Genomic DNA, 20,418 nt, shown 5'->3' with positions numbered 1-20,418 from the left:
AGTCCTTTGTCATTCTTATACAGGGGCATTAACAAATTGGAACATTTTAATTTCATTTTCAATTCAAATGTTTATAGATTTTATTAGTAAACATGCAAACAAACAGTCTGTATATGTTTAAGAAAGGAGAACTAATTAGGTTTTACACTAGTTATGTACTATTATGTAATACAACTTACTCAAAATGATCAAGTTGTGTGAAGCTTATACATGGTAACATTCAGATTTTTGAAAACTTGGGATTTTTTGAGGCAATGAAATTAGTTTGCTTACATTTTTAAAGCAAAGTCAATTTATTGCACTTTACAGTGCATGTTTTTCACTCTAAGAATTTGTGAATAAATATAGTTTTAATATGAACATCATAGTAGTAATTTATTCCATGCTGTCTGAGGATTTAGGCCTATAGTAAGCTAAAGAGAATTAACCTGAGCACTGAACCCTGTGGTACTACACAACCCTGGAATGTGAATAAAATTATTTACACAAAGAAACTAGAATCTGTCAAATAATAAGAATAAAATCAATAAATGCTAGAAAAGCATAACTAATGATTCTGTAGAAAAGTTTCTCTCTTTTTTTAGACTAATTCCTGAAATAAATGCAGTTTTTAAGAATTCTCATGTACTTGATATGTTTTTCTGAAGTGTAAAGAAAAGACATTGCAACATTTTGGACATGCTTAAAGTCATTGAAAATAATTTATTTCTCATTCAGCTGTCTCACGTGACACAGCGACAGAATAAACTGCAGCTATAACATGGCCCCTTCTTTTTAAAGTTCACACATTTGTTTTTAACCAATACATTATTTACTCTTGCTCATTATATTCTGCTTTTGATATAATTTCTATGGTACTGGTACAATGTGCAATGCTGTATAAAAACAAAATAGATACTTAAACCCAACAGATACTTAGTTTTCTAGAAACCACCATGGAGAAGTGCTCTATTATTTATTCAGCTTCTCCTGCAGTCACCTTAAAGGGTCAAAGGAAAGGTTGAGGTTTTTAAGAGGCCAGAAAACACCATGAAGTCCAAGGAGGCCTTTTGGTTCATTACAAAAAAAGGATCACCTCCTAATTTACACATTGATTAATATTAAAATTCAACTGAGTACTATTGTGACCTCTTTTAATGCTTCTTTCGTGGAACATCAACATAAAGGGAAACTTTCAAACTTGGAAGTGTTTGTGCACCCTACCAAGGTGATAAGCCCTTTGCTAACCCTGTAGTTGCATGAAATAAAAAAAATTCAAAATGTTCTATTGAACTTTGTGTAGCTCCAATAACAGTTCATTGGGTTCTTCATATATTAAGAACTGGCTGCACAGAATTTAATTTCAGTAACATGATCTAGTAAGGTCAAAAGTGGAAAACATATGGAGTTAGAAGCAGTGTATGTTTAATTATATTACAACTTTGCAGCTGCTTAAGACTAACTGAGGCTGTTCAACATAACTAAAAACTTCAGTTAGCATTAGCAGCTAACAGTGTGAGTTATTAATGTTAGCGGCGAATTTTTACAAATGAGGCAAAATTGATAAAAGAAAAATCTTGCTTGATCAGAATTAATTGTTTTGTGATATTGGTCAACAAGGACAAAGTGCAGTGTGGAAAAGGTTTAAGTTCTTTAGTTTGTCTCAGACTTTTGGGTCAGCAGGCCCAAAAGACTTTAGTTATCATTAGCAGCTAGCATAGTGTGCATTGTAATAAATATTAGCGCCAAGGTTTTACAGAAGATAAGAATTGGTGAAAATGAAAAAAGGCATTGCCTAAACAAATTGTCAGTTGTGACATAAGCAAGGACAAAGCGCTGTAATAAAAGGTTTAAATTTTTAGTTCATTAGGACAAAAGTACTTTAGTTAGAGTTAAGAAATGGTTCAGTTTGCATTGAAATAAACTTTAGAGCCAAATGTTTACAAGTAAAAATTGGCAAAACTTAAAAATATATGTTCTTCCTTCAACAAATCAGCTTTCGCTTGAGAATGTTATCAGCAAGGACAAAGTGCAAAATTAAAATGTTTACGTTCTTTAGTTCAGCAGACCCCTAAAAAATAAGAAAAATCATTTAGCATTAGCAGCTAGCACCGAGCGTGTTGCAAAATTAGTGCCAAATTTTACAAGTGAGAAAAGTTGGTGAAATTGAAATAAAAAATAATCAGTTTATCTTTATAAATGTGATGATGGTCACCAAGGACAAAGTGCAGTCGTAAGTAGGTTTAGGCCAGCTTCCTCAGTTCAGCAGGCCCAAAAAACCTAAGTCAGCATTAGCAGCTAGCACAGGTGCATTGGGATTAATAACTTTGAAGAATTGGAGGAAAAAGGAAGATATGTCTGCCCTTCCTAAAATGTTCTATAGCAATAAAATAAAATTATTTTTTTGGAATTTAGTACACTTTGAATCAGACTTGGGGAAATCAAAAGCACAAGATTTTGTGCAGACATTTTATGTTTCTAATGCCAAACAACATCAAGTTGAAAATGGTAGAGGTGCATTTTGATTGAACCATAAAGTCTTCCTTTTTGTTGCTGATTTACTAAACCAATAAAAACCGTATGCGTGCCGTTAGTTTAAAACTCAGTAAGAGTTCAGAAATAATATATCACCTACTGAATTCCCTGTTTAAGTGTTTCCATGATGGTTTCATTTGTTGTATTTTTTTTTCTTTTGTGATGCTGACATTTATTAAACAAAAAGTAGATAACTAAAGTAAGACTTTCAGGATTAAAAAAGTGTAAACTTTCACAAAATAGAAAACAGATACATTCAAACCATAAATTATAAACATGTAGTCATGCATTTGTTCACAGGGCTGCATACAATTTAATCTTACATTTTATCTTACATATAAAATAAAGTTAGACATTTCTTGTGGTTCTTACTGTATATTTACATTATTTCTCATTAGTATTTGATGCATTAGAGTGTGGAGAGTCATGGAAGATGCTCCCAGAGTGAAGGTTAAAGTGTTTTAAGGACTACTTTAAAGAGTGTAGTATCTTCTTGTGCATGCGTGCACATCTACTGATGGGTTTTTGCTGAACTGGCGTAGTGCCTAAGGTTAACGTGGTAACTATGTTTCCTAAAAACAACCCTACTTAATGTAAATGACATTTAACTGATGTCACAAGCTGCCAAAATACAGTATTTGATTATATTTGTCGTGTTTACGCCAAACGACCTATGTCATCTGATACAGGTTTACCAGCCAACAAACTTATGAGACACCATAAGCTACTTGTCATTGTCTGAGTGTTGTTGTAGGTGTGGTTCTTCATGGCAACAGTAATGTACTGCACTGACAGATTGGTGTGCGCCTGTGATGGTTGCTCATTGTAGGGTGGCCGGAGGTCTTTGTTTTGCGTGTGGTGATCTATGGAGGATGTCCAGTGTTGGGCATCTGTGGAGACCCTTGATAGGGTTGGGATGGCGACACCCATGCTCCGGCACTGGGAGGTCGACTGGGCTCTCCGCTGCCTGACTGGTCCAGCTCGGCGCTGTCACAGTCAGAATCATCACACAAGGCCCGGTTCTGAAGAGAAAAACAGTCACATGCAGGATATATGTGGAAAATGATATTCTGTAATTTTGAGTTATTTTTTACAGTGGTGTGTGCACTTTTTGGCTAATTCGAATCTTCCCAAATTATATGCTATCTTGTCTGGATTACACATAATCCCAGTTTATACAGATTAATTTAGCAAATTTGTTGTTGGGAGGGAACAACAGAAGCTAATTGAAGTGAACAGCTTTATCTTTTCTCTCTGTGTAATAAGTGGAAACAAGTTTGATCTGAATGCAACTTGAAGCAAAATAGTGTCGCCTCATGCTGAATCACTGACTTCTGAATCCAGATTTTAAAGGTAACAGTGTCACAATGACTCATCCACTATGTTAAAATATTCTCCTGAGAGTAATTGCAAAATCTCTCTAGGTTGGTGGAGTAGATATTGTTGTTTGTATGCTGAAAATAAAATAAAAAAGCTCAATTACGTACTTAAGTTTAAAAAAGGAACTTGCAATAGAGCAAATAAAGTAAACCATCACTAATTTTACCTTGTAATCCAGTTAAATCTACATAGAATTTATTTGAAAATTAATCAAGTCAAATCATTGCTGTTCTCTTCTGCTAAAATATACAGTATATCACGATGCAGTAATTCAAATATCACGTACCGCTACTTTCAAGTACATCTGTGCTACAGATGTAAAGTTTCCAGTTCAAGTTATTTCAATGTTAGAATCAGACTAAGTCATCTTAATGTGCAAAAGAAACAGACATACATTTTGCTGCATTATGACCATCTCAGGAGTTTTATTTGGTCCAATAAATAATATTCTTTCTCCTAAACCAAGCCAGTGTAGATCTGTTCATAGGTTCATGAATGTAGATGGGAGTTTTGATTGTGTATTTTGCAAACTGTTTTTGTTTTTTTTGACATTCTTTCTTATAAGATCTTTAAAGCATGGGACACTGTTTTGTAACTTTATCTTGTTTTAAGCTTCTCCAAAGCCTTCACCACAGCCTGTCTGTTCACTAATGTTCTCTAAAAACCTAGAATACCTAGTCAGAAAAGATGGATTCAAAATATCTGCTATTTTTTTAGTTTTTCTAGTTGGTTGCACTGGATATTTTGTGAAGAATACATATATATAATTCACTCTTTTCAACATCTTTATATGTAAATTATTTGTGACTTTTTTTGTTGGTCTGTCATATAAAACAAAATAAAGTTTAGTTGTTTTTTTTTTTTTGCTGTAACACAAAGTAACAGGTGCCAGTGAGATTCTTACATCTAATTTTAGCAACATATCGTTTTTTTCTTTGTTTTTTTTTAGCTAGTCGTGTTGCTCTTTTCTCTTTTCTGAAAGAACAATAACTGACACATGCAAACCTCTGTGGAGTTTCCTTTACCTCATTAGGATTCTGCCCGGTGTCCAGCTGAGCTTTGCTCTGGCCCGGAGCGCCATCCCTCTCCGACAGGCCGTCAGACGCCTGTGCAGGATCGGTGTTGTCTGCCGGGATCTCTGACCCCTGGGAGAGGAGGTCATCGCTGCGGTCATCCAACCTGTCGTCCGTGTTCGTGCTGACGACGTCGGGCGTGCCGCTGTGAGAGTGGTCAGTGGTGTGGCCCTCCTCGCCGTCTGACACTGAGAGGTTTTCTGAGCTGAATGTGGAAACCGACTGGCACTTGGTGATGCTGGTCGGACGGCTAGAGAAACAAATAAAAAAATAAAAAATCCTAAGATTTAATAAATTCCTGTTTCTGAAAACCTAACAATACGAGAATTTGTCTAAAGAAACATTACTAAATTGTTGTCTCTGGATAAAATGAGTACGTCCTGAAAAAATAATGTTGAACATCCTTTCGCGCTGATGTAATTTAGCAGCATAAAGTTTCTTTGATTTTATTGATAAAATAATATCCAGGCATACAACTATTTATTTTTTCATGGCCCTCTGGAGTCCAGAGGGCCTCATAAGAAGCTACGGCAGGTCGGATTTGGCCTACAGGCCTTGAGTTTGACACGTGCAGAAAATGAATGAAACAAACAAATAAATAAATAAAAACCTGGGAAAATTATTCTTATTTCTATTAATAAATCTGTAACTTGTCAGAGATGGAGATTGGCTTGAGGGATTTTTCCAGTGACGAAGGACAGCAAGTTACTCACCGTCTCCGTGGCAACTCAACCTCACTGTCAACTTCACCCTCCTCCTCTTCGGATGACACCCCACGTCTCTGTAGGAAAAAATAGAAAAATGTACAAATCAGAAAACGCTCAGAAGGTATTCGGTGCTGTAAAAAATTAACAGCAATAATTTGGTTTGTTTAGCCTGTCATAGAGAACTAACTAAATATTTATCTTCCAATTTTATTTCCAAATTAAACATTTAGTTTTCAAACTAAATATTGAGGTTGCTAGCTAAATATTAACCTAGTCACTAACAGTTCCAAATTGTATATTTATTTGATAACTAAATATTTAGTTTGCAGACTAAATATTTAGCTCCAAATTAAATAATGTAACTCTGACATTTATGAATGTATAAACATGATGAAAACATGACTTTGAAATTTGAACACCAAATTTTTTTTTTTATGAAATTATTAGGCCTGTGACAATAACAAATGTTTCTGGACGATAAATTGTCCCAGAAGTTATTGCGATAAATGATAATATTGTTGTTGTGAGATCATTTTCAAGTAACATAATGGTGATGATGTAATAATAATGCAAGAACACATTCTCAGAGGTCAATAAACTTTAAATTCTAATGAATATTTGACTTTGGCACTGGAAGAGATTCTAAATATTCAAAATAAATACACAAAACAACAGAAACAACAAATAAAATCAATTATGAAGTCTGTCAAATAGTCTGTCAAAGAAAGGACTGAAGTCTTTTTTCATCCTACTTTTGGTGGAAAGAGAAAAATGATAAATTATGCAAATAGAAATTATTGAGTTTGTCTTAATTTATCATGGGATTAATTTATTTATTGCTTATTGTGACCTAGAAATTATTGCTGTTTATTTTTACTTCACAAACAGCATCCCATAAGAGGCCTGTTGAGGAACCTGAGCATTTAGTCAGACCTCTACCTGCTTGCGTGTGATAGCTGCCCTGTACAAAATGGCTGAAGGTGTCAGGTGCTGAGTCCCGATCCCCCCGGAAGCCCCTCGAGGTATCCTCACGGCGCTGGCTCCTTCATCCTTGTCGTCGCCGTCATGAGGAAGACGAGGAGATCCCAGTGATCCTCTTCCAGCTGCCCCTCTCCCACATGGCGAATCTGGGCTGCTGGAGAACGGGAACGAGGCGGCGTCCTCGCTTGGAGTGTCGCTGCGTGGAGGCGTTTCTGTGAGGTCATCCAGACCCCCAACCCCGCCCTCTGATCCCCCTAACCCAGCTGAGGCGCTGAGGCTGCCCCCTCTCTCTAGTCCGCTGGCTGAGGGCTCCCTTTTCCTCTGGCCCTCCGCCTCCAGCGTGGTGCAGATGAGGTCTGGGCTGGAGGAGGACAGCTGCCTGTGCTGCTGCTCGTGGCTGAGACCCCGCAGGGCCGCCGCCGGCTCCAGGAGCTGCTTGGAGTTATTGGTGGTGGCGTTGTTAGCCTGCGCTGATGTCTCCCTGTTGGAGGATGACTGGTTTGCTTTGAGACCAGCTAGGTCCCCGCTGCTGCCCTTACCGGGCTTGCGATGGCGGGTTTTTACTCTCCGACACCGGCTGGGAGAAGTGGAGCCCCTGTTGGGGCAGGCGGGGATCGTGACTTGCATCACAGAGGAATCCATTTTGGGAAGGATTACCTCAGACTTCAGGATGTCTGGCCTACAAAGGGGAAAGAGAATCGTCAGCAGTTTCCCTCTTTCAGCCACATGAATATTTATTCCTTTCAAAATAGGGCTGGAAGATATGGCTGGAAAGTATCATGATATAAGTATTTCGTATCAGTCGATATCGATTACTATTGATTAGGTTTTTATTTAAATAAGTGAAATACTGACAATCTAGTGACGTAACCAATCCTGATTTATAAGCTGACGAATTGGGGCTACTGTAGATAGGAAAAAAGGAGTAGATTTCCGCCAGAAAACAAGAACATTTTAGGGCTTGAAAAGTCGAATATTGGCTAGAAATTTTTTTTAGATGAATCTCAGAAATTTTCTAGAAAAAAAAACTGAGTTTGAAAAGTCAAAAATTTGCTAGAAAAAAACTCGGAAATTTTGAGATTAATATCAGAATTTTTCTAGCTAAACTAAAAAAAATTCCTCGAAGAAACTCCTTCAAATCGTCACATTGTTCCTGGCTCTGCCTACATCCGCCAGAATGCTTTGCGGTTCTGGACCTGAATCTGAATTACTGAGACTTTTATCAGTTGTATTATCTATTGACAATGATCATGTGTCTATTGTGATATACTGTATATTGTTATTGATTTATTGTCCAGCCCTATTTCAGAATTACTCTGTTGTCAAATGCAGGCAGGAGCAGAGAAACTTCGTACCTCTTTCCGGAGGGCAGTTTCTGTGGGACGTTTCTTTTTTTGATGAGCTTGTCCATGGAGTTGGAAGAGCTGCTCTGTCTTGAGCTGTGGTGCTTGAACAAACCCGGATACTTTTTATCCAAAGACTGCTCTCTCCTGAAAGGAAATGATCAATTCAAACCAAAATACCCGAGGCATATTATTTTTTAACATCACTGGTATTTAAACAACTTATTTATACCTTTGCAACTCTTTCTCTTTAAGCTCCAGCTGCAGCATCACAGCACTGAGCTCCATGTAAAGGTTATTGGCCCTCTCTAGTTTCCTCTCATAGTGTTCACGAATGTCCAAAGCATGCCTGAAAAAAAGAAAGAAGTGGTTCTTGTCATTGTGAATCTACATGAGAGAATCCAGACCCTCTTCAACAGACGTGCACTCAAGGCACTTACACCATCTGCAGGGACAGACAAAGGAAGGGCATCAAAAAGTGGGATCGGAGGAAAATGACTTCATGCAAAAAATATCCATTCCCTTGATTTTTTTTTTCACAACTTGTCAAGTTACAATCCTAAAATGCATTTTATTTTTTTTTACAAATAAAATCTAAAAAAGGGTAACATGTTTTTTTTTTAAATCAGGTCCTCAGGAAAAATATTTTCTAGACAATTTTTTCAATAAAACATATTAAATGAATACTTATTGTAGGTAATGTAATACAAATGTATGTTAGAACAGCACTTCCATTAATAATTTGTTTTGACAGTAAAGTCACTACCTCCAAAAGGCTGAGTGAGCTCAGCAGATAGAAAACGACTTTAGAACAACAAAGCTTTCTACAAGAAAAGCTCTTCTTCTTCTTTTTCTTCTTCTTCACAACTTTGTTCATTAATATTGTCTAACAAACATTTGAGACTTTCACAAAACAGCTGGAATGATACTGAGATTACATTGCACACAGGTGGATGCTATTTATTAAGTGAGGTACTTGTTCAGATGTCTGATTGCTCTTGATTTTGTACCTCAAAGGTACAATAATAAGGAGAGATGGATACAAGTGCATAATTCACTTTTTTGATTGTTTAAAAAAAGAAATAAAAACATATTTCCGTTTTTCTTTCACTTTAGGGCTGAAACAATTAATCGGATTAATTGTGATAAATTGATTATTGAAATAACCATCAACTAATTTAGTAATCAATAAATCATTAACTGGAGTATGTCGATTAAAAAAAGGTCATTTGCTGAAAGAAATAACATACTCAGAGCAGTAATTTTGGAGTAAAAATAAAAAAATCAATAAACTTTGTCTGTAAATATGTTCTATCCAGAACTCCTTCAGTGCCATAGCTTTAGTTTCACCTGATTCAAATTCTTTTAAAAAATCAAATAAAATCTCCTATTAAACACATTCTGTGTTATTAATCAGTTAATCCAAAAAATAATTAAGAGATTAGCCCAACTCTGCATTGATGTTTAGTCAAGCAGAAAGGACTGAGCTTTTCACATGTTGAGGTTTGATGCATTTTTAGCTGCAGATGGAAAAGAATGCTTTCTTATTGCATTTTAGGCAATAAAGTGCATATTTTCTTATTTAATAAAGGAATTGATTAGAATTTTGATGTAGTTCTAATACTTCAGAAAAAAGGTTTAAGTGGTTAAATTATTTCTTTTTCATCTGATTAATCGTCAGAATAATCAAATTACTAAAATAATAATTTGTTGCAGGTCTACTTTATAACAATGCACTACCTTCAGGTTATCTATCCTGTAAGTCTGAAGTTTGCAGGCATAACGTAACAAAGGGTGAAAAAGTTCAGAGGACTGTACACTTAAGTATATATTTTGGAAGAGTGTGAGCTCTTAAGATAAAATCTATGAATATACATGAGACAAACAAACCTGAGCTCCTCCCTGCGGCGGTTAATCAGTTCCTCGTCGAGCCGATGAAGACAAGTGCCCTCGGATTTAATCTTCTCAAAGTGCTGTTTCACCTCCTCTCTCCATTCAGCCTGATGAGAGCACATTTCTGTTCACCAACTCTGCACAGCTCACACTGCCTCTCTTGTGTGGCATTTCATTTAACTGATTACTTTTGAGCCTGTGTGTGTGTGTGTGTCTGCTTGTGTACATCAATATACAGTGGTATGTACAAATTATTGAGTATTTGCAGTCGACCAAAACAATAAACTGTTCAATTGAAACATTAAAAGCCCAAAATTGATATGACATACATCCTTATAATCAGTCTGAGTAAACTTTTGTCTGGAGAAGTACATAAATGCATACTAAAATCAATACAAAGCAGATAATAAAAATGAAAGCAGTCATACCTGAGACTTAAAGTATGTTTCTTGTGGGGTGGAGAGTACATCAGCTGAGGCTATATCCAGATGAAGGAGGATCTGTCGGAAAGAGGGCCTATTTCTGGGCTTACAGGTCCTGCATACCCAAAACAGGAAACACAGCTGTGTACACGGCCCATGCACAGTAAAATCAATAAAGTCCTCAAAACTGCACACTAACACCTCCCTGTGCAGCCACTCTCAGAGACTGGCTCCACAGCCCTCATCATTAAAATCATCTGCACTGCTATTCATATCCAGGCTGTGCTCACCAGCACTGTCTGAGGAGGATCTTGAAGCCGTCAGGGCAGCTCTCAGGGACAGGCAGCTGCAGGCTGTTGTTTCCCACGCCCCAGATGATGGCAGAAGAGTCGACATCTTTGTAGGGAATCTCCCCAGTTAGCATCTCCCAAAGCACCACTCCAAAGGACCTTTAAGTTGAACCAAGATATAGGTGTTGTCACAGAAAGCACAAGACAGTTTAGGTAGCGAGAGTTAAAAAATCAAGCTTGTCTGCCTTCTGCCTGTGGACCTGCTGTCATCTACACAAATACTCTGCTCCATCAGAACCACCCAATCAATGCTCATGTACATGCTGCTCGCACCCTCCGTCTTACTCTCTGCTATGCTACAGCAGAGTCTGCCATGGTTGCTCAAGCTAGTTAGCATGGCCACTGATGAAACAATTTTCCTTTCTCCACCATTAGTATATTGAGCAGCATGTACACAAGCTTTACTGACATCACTAAGGTCCTCCTCCTGGCTCCTGACCCTAACTACAGCGTTACATTGCTGCACTAAATAATAATAATAAAAAAGAACAAGTAAAAAGTTCACCATTCGTACCAAATATCCACTTTTTCTGACACTGGTTCGTTCCGAATGACTTCAGGAGCCATCCAGGCTACAGTGCCGGCAAATGACATCTTGGTGCTCTTGTCGCTGAGCTCCTTCGAGGTGCCAAAGTCAGAAATCTTCACCATGTCATCATGTGTGATCAGCATGCTGAAAAAGACATGAAATCAATCAGTTGTGAAGCGTTCTCCCGAAAAGACATTTTCTTCAGGCTGATGGATCCCAGTCTTACTTTGGAGATTTGAGGTCTCGGTGGATGATTTTGTGGAGGTGTAAGTAGTTCATGCCGCCTGCGATGCCCATGGACCAGTCAACCAGGAGGGAGGGGGTGATTTTACGACCTGCTCTCAGCACCTCATACAGCTGGCCTTGAGCGCAGTACTCCATCAGGATACAATAACACGGAGCCTGGGTGCACACACCTCTGGAAGGAAGAAGGTCATTCAGACAGTAAAGAAAAGGGAAGAACAATCAGGGGGAGATGACTGAAAGGTTGTCACAGTGACAGCTTCCTCACTTGAAAGTGATGATATTTGGGTGCTTGAGTTTGCGCAGGTGTTTGATCTCGGTCTCTTTGATGTCCCGCACTTTCTTTACAGCCACTTCTTCTCCGTGCAGCTTCCCAAGGAAGACGGCCCCCTGCGCCCCGCTGCCCACCCACTGCAGGTCAGAAATTTCCTCAAAAGGAATCTCCCAGGACTCTAAACATCAACCAGCGAAAAAGCAAACTCAGAATTAAACATGAAACTGTATAATGCTCTACAGAATATCGGTATTTAGAGGCATTTTTGTGGTAATTACTGGTAGTTCATTAGAAAATAAGTCATACAACTAGAGTTTTTTCAGATTTTATCACTATACACCCTCAAATCTAATCACATTTTATTGGTAATTTATGTAACAGATCAATGCAAAATTGCCAAGACTTACGAGGTTCAAGGTGTAACATTATTTTGAAAATAATGTGTCTTTAACCTCCTTTTTTCTGTTATTGCTAAATACTTTGCAGTGCATCTTAAGGTTATTTTAACTATATTAAATCCCAATAAATGCACCTATTCTGTCAGTAGTTTGTTAGAGAGCATTAGTAAACAAATAGTATTCTGAAGACCATTGAAACCACTAGATAAGTGATCCACAAATTTAAAAAGTATGGCAAGCAGAGCTCATAGAGATGCAGAGAATCTGTTGAGAGGACAAGGATTATTTATCCACACAAAAAAATATGGGCTTTATCAGAGAGTGGTTAAAAGAAAGTCATTTTAAAAAGAAAAATACATAAAATGCTCCACTTACAAGACGTTCCATGTAAATCATGTGGGAACAGATCAGATAATACCTAAATTGAGGTGTCTGGTTTACATGCAAAACACTTAACTATATGAAATTAACACAGGAGATCGCCCTTAACACACCATCCCCATGGTGACACACGGTGTGATCATGCTGCATCATATCAAACATACAGCAAGAGCTACAATGAAGTGGTTTACATCAAGACATATTCACGTGTCAGAATGACTTCGTCGATGTCCAGATTGAAATTCAATTGAGAATTTGTGCTTTGCAAAGTACATTTGTACATTTGGCTCCACCAGATGTACAAATCTGGTGGAGCCAAAACCTAAAAGGCTGCAGCTGTGACTGCAGTGAAAGGTGCTTATGTAAGATAATGGCTCAGGCTGGCTCTATATGTACAGTACCTCATTATTTTTGGGAGTTTTTCTTTTTTTAGAAAATTTTGAAAACCGCGCGTCATGTTCCTCTCACTTTACAATAATGTACTTCCTGTCTGATACAATCCCAGTAAGCTACAGTAAAAATGGAAGCAAATTGACAAAATGTGAAAAGCGGTCTGAACCCTTTTGCAAAGCACTGATAGATAAGATAAGCTTGCCAGCATGTAGAAAGTGGAGGGTGTTAGCAAATACCAGGCCTGTGTTTGTACCTAAATGGCGCAGAAGGACAATCACCATCACAAGATTCAACTTCAGTGGTCAAACAAGAGGCTCATCAGCGCTTTATCGAGCAAACCATTGCATTTGCGTCCATAGATAAGAAAAACACAGAGGAAAGAAACTCAACAATTCACTCATAGTTTAATCTGTCTGTCATCTGTCAAACTGACATTGCCTAAATGGCTGTGAAGGCTTGGTCGCTAAAGACAGACAAGCCTGGGAGAGTAAAAGAGACACACAAATCAATTCTTCATGATGTCCACTGAAGGGTTGAGATCTCTTGGGAGCAGCAGCTGTGGAGGATGATGATGCACAGGATGCCCTCCCCCAACCCCATCCGTTTCCCTCTCTCCACCTGACCAGCTGTGACGTTCACTGAACTGGGCTGATGGAAAACACAGACACGCTGCCAGATGGACGAGGTAACATTCAGTAAGCACCGAAAGTAATGAGTAATGTTAGTTTTCTAATACAATGAATATAATAAAGTGGTGTTCTAATTATAGCTTCAGATTCAGTGGCTTGGATTTATCTTCTTCTGCCACATTTTGCTTCAGGGCTTCAGACGTTTTGCAATACAATACAGTAGCAGCAGTGGTAAATTTTAAAAATATATCAAATACTTGAATGTAAAAACAGTAACTAGTCGTGTGAGTTCCAGCTCAATTAAATGACAACTGCTAACAATCTTTATGTTCATCTACAGAGGTGGAGATTTAAATTGTGTACTTTATTTATTCCTTCTACACATTACAAGTTCAATTTCAGAGTGAAGAATAGTGCACACGAATACATCAAATTTGGACTTTATTGAGTTTTACACCATATTTTAAGGTCTAACAAATCAGATGCAAATCAGATCGGTTAAAAAATCCTACCTAAGAGCTTTGAAAAGATATTTGCTACCTTAGAGATTTCTTCTGTTTTTACTTTAGGTCATAATTTAATATTTCATATAATCAAATAAATTTTTATACCAGAGAAATATGACTGAATTAAATGTAAAAGGCCCTTTTCAAATCATGGCTTAATTTATTAAAGAGGGAAAAAAGTCAGTATAGAGCAGTAATTGCTCCCTAAACTTAATGATGGTTAATAGTTTCTGATAACCATCAGGGAGTCGTTTACGTCGCTGGTGAGGAACTCTGGCCTCCGCTTCAACTGTTTTTTATGCATGAATGGCTGCTTAAAGTAATGGGTCCAGACTTTGAGTAGGTCATACATTTCTGAGCCAAAGGGCGGTGGATTTGCTTTGGATCATCGTATTGTTACAGAACCTATAATTATAAAGTCACAAACTGATAGACAGACTTCATAATTTACAGCTAAAGAGTAAAATTCATCGTTTCATAGCGAGTTGTCCTGGTCCTGGAGTAGTATAGTAGCCCCGACTGTCAGTATAATGATCTTTGTCTGAAATGTTTTGTTAAGTTTGGAAACAATTTTCACTTTTTCTAATTCAGCTAGCACAATCAAGACTTTTTGTTGTAAATGTAACCAGTTTGGAACTCTCCTATGGACGATAATTTTTCCCCTTTTCTTTCTAGATGTTAGTATGAACTCTGTCCTTAACTGAAAAAACACCTGCAGTGTTTTAGATGTTGTCCGGGTTCTTTCTGATCTCCTAGATGAGTCATTCATGAGTTATTTTGGTAGGCCGGCCACACCTGGGAAGGTTCACTGCTGGTCCATATTTTCTCCATGTGAGGATAATGATAATGACTCTCACTGTGGCTCGCTGAAGTGCCAAAGTCTTAAAAATGACTTTGTAGATCTTTTTTCACTGATAGATATCAGTTTGTTGTTGAATTATTTAAGGTAGAGCTGCTTTATTGTGACAGATTTGTCCTATCTTAAGGATTTCTTATATTTTTAGATTCGGCAGCAATCAGGTTTGTGTGGAGAGAGCGAAATTGAACTGAAGAATTTGAACAATCGCAGTTAATTCATGAAAGCAAAAAAATTCATGCCACTTTTTGACTGTTTGTAGGATCTCTACAAGAGTTAGGCTTGAACAGAGGTTTTTTCCTGAATTCCTTCACAATATTGAGTTTCGGTGTTTCTTTATGTGAAGGCTCTCCTTTTGCTAATTTGAAATGTCATTAAACTCTAAAGTAATCCGGAATCAGTCAGTACTTTAGGTATTGGCTAATGTGTTTAACCTTGACCTATCTTTTCATTCATTTGAATGATTATGCGTTTATAAAAGAATGTAAAACCACCAGTCATGGAAGCATTTTGTCTGAATGTATATTTTTCCTACATTCTCCCTCGCTGTAGACCACTTCCTGCTTTTGGACCGGTTTCCGGTCCTCTTAGCATTCACACATTCACATTGTGCCAGAGTGAAACTCAGTTGAAGTTTTTAGGCAGACCAGAGTTCACTTTTTTGGTCTGTATCAGAGTTCGATTGCACATTCGTGCCCCGCTCTTTCCAGGTAAACAAAATGCCTACGTTGATTAAAGCGGACTATCAAGGGCTGGTGTGAATGCACCTTAGATTTTTTAGTTTTTGTTGGTTTTACTTAGCTAAATAAATCTCATATGGATTAACAATGAATTTTGTGTTTGATTACCCTAATTTTCAGGGGCAAATGATTTATCTATTAGTCCTTCCACTTTGGTTGAGATGTAATCATTTTAGAGATTATGGAAAATATGTCTACTCCTGAGAAATATACACTATATATAAATTAGCCATGTCCAAAGGCAAGAAAATTATTCAGACTTCGGATTGATCTTTGGATTATGAGAGTTATTGATATAGTTTGTTGTAGCTTCCTCATCCTACAGCTGAATTTAATGCACAGCACAATAAAATAAAGTCTAATAACAAACAAGGAGGCTGACAGAGAACAAGGGTGTCGTACCTTCCTGGTTATGTTTGTGTTCAGTGGAGTAGGCTTTTCCAATCATGGTCCAGACTGGTTTCAAGCAGCCAAATAGTCCCTCCAAAAATCCTCCACTGCCTGACTGGAGCCTATTGTTCTCCGACTGGCTCCGAACAGCTCCAGCCTCCGGACTGTGGCCCGCCTCGGCCCCGCCGCTGCCGCCACACTGGCAGGCCTCATGTTCATGGAGTTTTAGCACGCTGTTGTCAAAGTGGGCTGTGCATCCATCGCTGGGGCTCGGGCTGCTGCCGCCTGGCGCCCCGTGCACGGTGGGTTCAATGGACAGTACGTTACGAAGCACACACTGTGTGGGGGTCAGGTCCGTTTCGGGGGTACAGGCAGGGGTGTCTCCATCGAGTCTCCGATAGGGGGGTTCTGAGATTGGGGTGCTGAAGCCTGACAGGGAAGGGGAAGGGGCGCGGGGCTCATGGATACAGGTCCCACTCATCAGGGGTTTCCCCACACTGCAGGTTAGGGAGGATGGAGGAGCAAGAGGTGAGAAAAAAAGCCTAGAGGGGAAAAACAAATACATCAGAATGTGCTTTATGGCTTATCTAGTTGTTCCCTCCAGAAATATACTGTTCGAGATTACAACAATATCTATCCACTAGATGTTTTTTTTTACCCACTGACAAATAACACTACTAGATAATGAAGTATGGATTTCCACTGCAGGATTTCATGAAGAATATGCTTTTTCTTAAAAAGTGCATTTAAAGAAAAAACAGCTCCTTCTGCTTGGTGTGTATTTGTCTTGCTGACATCACAAGAAGTACAAAATCTGAGCTTTTCAGCTGGCATGGTAAACATTTTGACAGACAAACGACTTTTCACAGATTCTGAAATAGATTGTCCCGTATTTAAGTTTTGCTTTAGTTGCAAGAGGTTCGACCTTACATGTTTGTGGCAGAATTTGACACTGATAACTCCCAATTCCCACGTTGAAGTCACAACAAAGTAAAGTGTCTTCAAGACTAACTGGTACAAATCTGTTGTTTAGCTTATCTATTTGGTATTAACCCCTCAACATGATCCCCTAAAAGATTACATTGTATGTGTTGAAATGTGGACAAAACATGAAATATGATTAAATAGGAAAGCAAAACCTCTACATTCAGTGTACTTCTTTGAATAATTTCAGTACAGGTTTGATTAAAGATGATTGATTAACTTTAACTAGCAATACAACAGACTTAAATTAACATCCAGTGTTTGAAATAAAAAGTCTGAGGCAGTTCTCAAGAAAATACTGTTTGGACTTGAAAAGCGTCTTAATTAACCAGATAAAGTATGTTTTTTGTTAACAATATGGAATGAAACGACTGCTAGAGCTCCACTGACAATGACGTCTGTTCTACTCCTGTCGGATTCTCTCTGCAAACACTTACACATATTTCACTATTTCCAAATATTTTCCAACAAAAAAACATAAATTACAAATAAAAAAAATGCATCCATTGCATTGCACCTTGTGATGTAATATGGAAGCTTGTTAGGGGAAAGGTAAATAAAATTTTGACAAAACAAACATTTACAACTAAATTAAAAAACAAAACAGAAAAATCTGGGCATCCCACCACGTTACACAAGTGAGACACTACATATAAAGTAACTTACAAAGCTGTCCGGTGCTGAATTGACTGCCTTTACCACTACACATATCTGTTGAAGCTGACACTAACTTTTCTTCCTGAAAACATTAAATTATTGACCTGAGCACAACCAAATTTTGACAGAATAAACAAAACATGTGGCCAAGTTTATGAATGAAACGCATCTGAATTGTTCATTTTTAGCAGTAAATTTGCAGAATGAGGAATTTCACTAAAATGTGGGAAAACAACAAGAAAACCTAAATGTTTGTAATCAGAACAGCTCTTATTAGTTGCCTCTGGTGAGATGTCACTATGCGCATGTGCATATAGAAATTTATTTTTTAGAATGTTTGTTTTAAATTGAACTACAAAAAATATAGCTAAACATATACAAAACATCCATGAAATGATCATGTAAAGGTAACAAACTATATCTAAAGTGAGTTATTGAAATGTTGAAGTGACCAGAGCTGGAAAAAACTGGAATCCTCACTATGAGTCTCTTGTAAAATTTCACTGACTTTACTTCCCTAAATCATTCACCATAAAAAAAAGTATTCACAACTGTTTAACTTTTCACATTTTGTCAGATTATAACCTCAGTGTTCTGTGTATTGGGCTGCAAGAAGGTCCTGGGTTCGAGTCCCGGCCCGGGGTCCTTCTGCATGGAGTTTGCATGTTCTCCCTGTGCATGCGTGGGTTCTCTCTGGGTTCTCCGGCTTCCTCCCACAGTCCACAAACATGACTGTCAGGTTAATTGGTCTCTCTAAATTCTCCCTAGGTGTGTGTGCAAGGTTGCTTGTCCTGTCTGTTTCTGTGTTGCCCTGCGACAGACTGGCAACCTGTCTAGGGTGTACCCCGCCTCTCGCCCGAAACATTAGCTGGAGATAGGCACCGGCACCTCCTGACCCACAAAATAAAGTGTGTAACTGTGAAGGAAGAAAATGGGTGGTGTGTAAATCCATCATCCGAAAATGGAGCCTGGGTTGGCAACTGCAAGCCAACCCAGACATGACCATCTACTAAAACAAGCTCCCATAGGGCTCATGGTAACTCTGAAGGAGCTGGAGAGATCCATAGCTCAGGGTGGAGAATCTACTGAATACCTATTGATTGCGTCTTTATGAAAGAGTGGCAGGTTGCTTTTAAAAATGCCGTAAGAAGTTGTGTTTGCCATTAGTCCTGTAAGAAACACAGATAACATGGAAAAAGTGACTCTGGTTCAATGAGATCTAGTGTAACTTTTTGGCAAACATACAAATGTAGTGTATGTAGGCGTGCATGTGTGTGGGGTGTGTGTGTGTGTGTGTTATTGAAAAGAAAGAGTCTGAAAACACCATTACCTTGTAGAAACAAGGTGTTGGTAGCATCATGCTGTGTGATGCAACAGACAATGACCCAATTCATACAGCTGGAGCTGAAACTGAACAGTTCAGATGTGTTAGAAAGAGTCAAGTCCAGACTTAAATTCATTTTGGAAGCTGTGGCAAAACAAAACACAAAAAACCCCCAAAACGGTCCACTGCATCAAATCCACATAAAACCATTAAAGTGTGTGGTTGTAGCATGGAAAAACACGTGAAATGTTTTAAAGGCATAGTCACTTCTTTAAGGCAATGTAGCGAATCCTCATGTCTGTCTGTGAATGGGAAACCAGGACGGCCCAGAGGAGTCATCGCCAGAGGAAATGGGCTTTATGAATGAACCCACCAGTGGACGTGAAGGTTCTTACACTCTTCAACACACCTGCTGGTCCCCTCCCCTTTCAAACTGCATCAATGTGTGACAGCCACGACCAAGAGCAATGCACCCCAGTGAAGACCCATTGTGTGCGCTGGAGAATTGCATAACCACCACGGTGCGTATGTATGAGCCGTGCATTGGCGGGGAAAGGCATGTGTGAGAGCGAAAGCACATGTAGCAGAAAGCACATACCGTCCACCAGCTCGGCGCCTTGTGCTGCACCACTGCATGAGAGTGAAATGAGAACGCGAAAACAAATGTATCGGGTAATAAACATCCAACGGGCCTGTGCGAGGCAGGAGTACACGCGCACCCACACGCGCACGCACGCACTCACGCAGGAAGATCAATCTTTAAATAACCGAGGATGTGATGATGACACTCAACAGCATCATAGCCGACGTGCATGAATTGCGAGCCTACTATGGTCCATGCCAAGTGAGACTGCCGCAGCGACTGTATACGCGGACCCAGCGTTGGCACCAACACTCTCCATATATTTCGCAATGTGCGCTTTCTGTGTGCACAAGTATGATGTTTGTAGCCCTCATCGACGATCATTCGCTTCTTGGAGGCATCAGTTCTGTTGGTGCAGTGTGAGCGGCGTGAAGCCACCGCACCGCTTAAAACCTGCCTTAACCGTCCCCGTGATGCCGACTACTCATTCAATCGGCATTTAACCGGATGGCATGACATTCCCATACCTTTCTTGCCTTGGTTGATGTCGCGTTGTCAAGTGAGAGGGTGGGCTCGGCTTTGTATTTGTCCGCCTCAGTGAGCTGGTTGTTGTTTTCCTCCGTTCCAGGCAAGCCTCTCCGGTTCCCAGCGACTATTTTCCACGAGTTGTTCCACGTTACTGGGATGGATCCCAGCGGGTAAACGGTGTTATCAATAACCGGGGACCCATGCAACGTGAGGCGCGCTGGGTTTTTTAGAGGGGAGGCGGGAGTGGGGAGGGAGCTGTCTCTTTCCCAGTGCTGAATTGACGTCACGGAAGTTAGAGCTGCGCCACAAGGGGGCGTCGGGAGCCAAAACACAGAAGACT

General features: G+C 39.0%; 1 protein-coding gene across 2 annotated transcripts; it reads right to left on the bottom strand.

The window, feature by feature from the left end:
• Positions 1-682: 682 nt before the first annotated feature.
• On the bottom strand, positions 683-20,332 carry LOC102221308 (mitogen-activated protein kinase kinase kinase 12-like). Of its 2 annotated transcripts, none has more exons than XM_023342111.1 (14): positions 20,078-20,332; positions 16,015-16,544; positions 11,704-11,887; positions 11,419-11,610; positions 11,178-11,336; positions 10,604-10,762; positions 10,320-10,428; positions 9,889-9,998; positions 8,231-8,347; positions 8,011-8,145; positions 6,614-7,334; positions 5,681-5,748; positions 4,920-5,217; positions 683-3,536 (listed from the first exon to the last, which is right to left on the bottom strand). In XM_023342111.1, exons 2-14 carry the CDS (start codon positions 16,481-16,483, stop codon positions 3,378-3,380), a joined length of 2,880 nt encoding a protein of 959 aa, XP_023197879.1. In that variant the 5' UTR covers positions 16,484-16,544; positions 20,078-20,332; the 3' UTR covers positions 683-3,377. The 2 variants fall into 2 exon arrangements, with proteins under 2 accessions (XP_023197879.1, XP_014325265.1); XM_014469779.2 differs by having other exon boundaries at positions 16,015-16,499.
• Positions 20,333-20,418: the final 86 nt, after the last annotated feature.

This window comes from Xiphophorus maculatus, chromosome 1, assembly GCF_002775205.1.
Source record: "Xiphophorus maculatus strain JP 163 A chromosome 1, X_maculatus-5.0-male, whole genome shotgun sequence".
NCBI lineage: Eukaryota > Metazoa > Chordata > Actinopteri > Cyprinodontiformes > Poeciliidae > Xiphophorus > Xiphophorus maculatus.
This window is presented reverse-complemented; position numbering and strand designations above follow the sequence as displayed.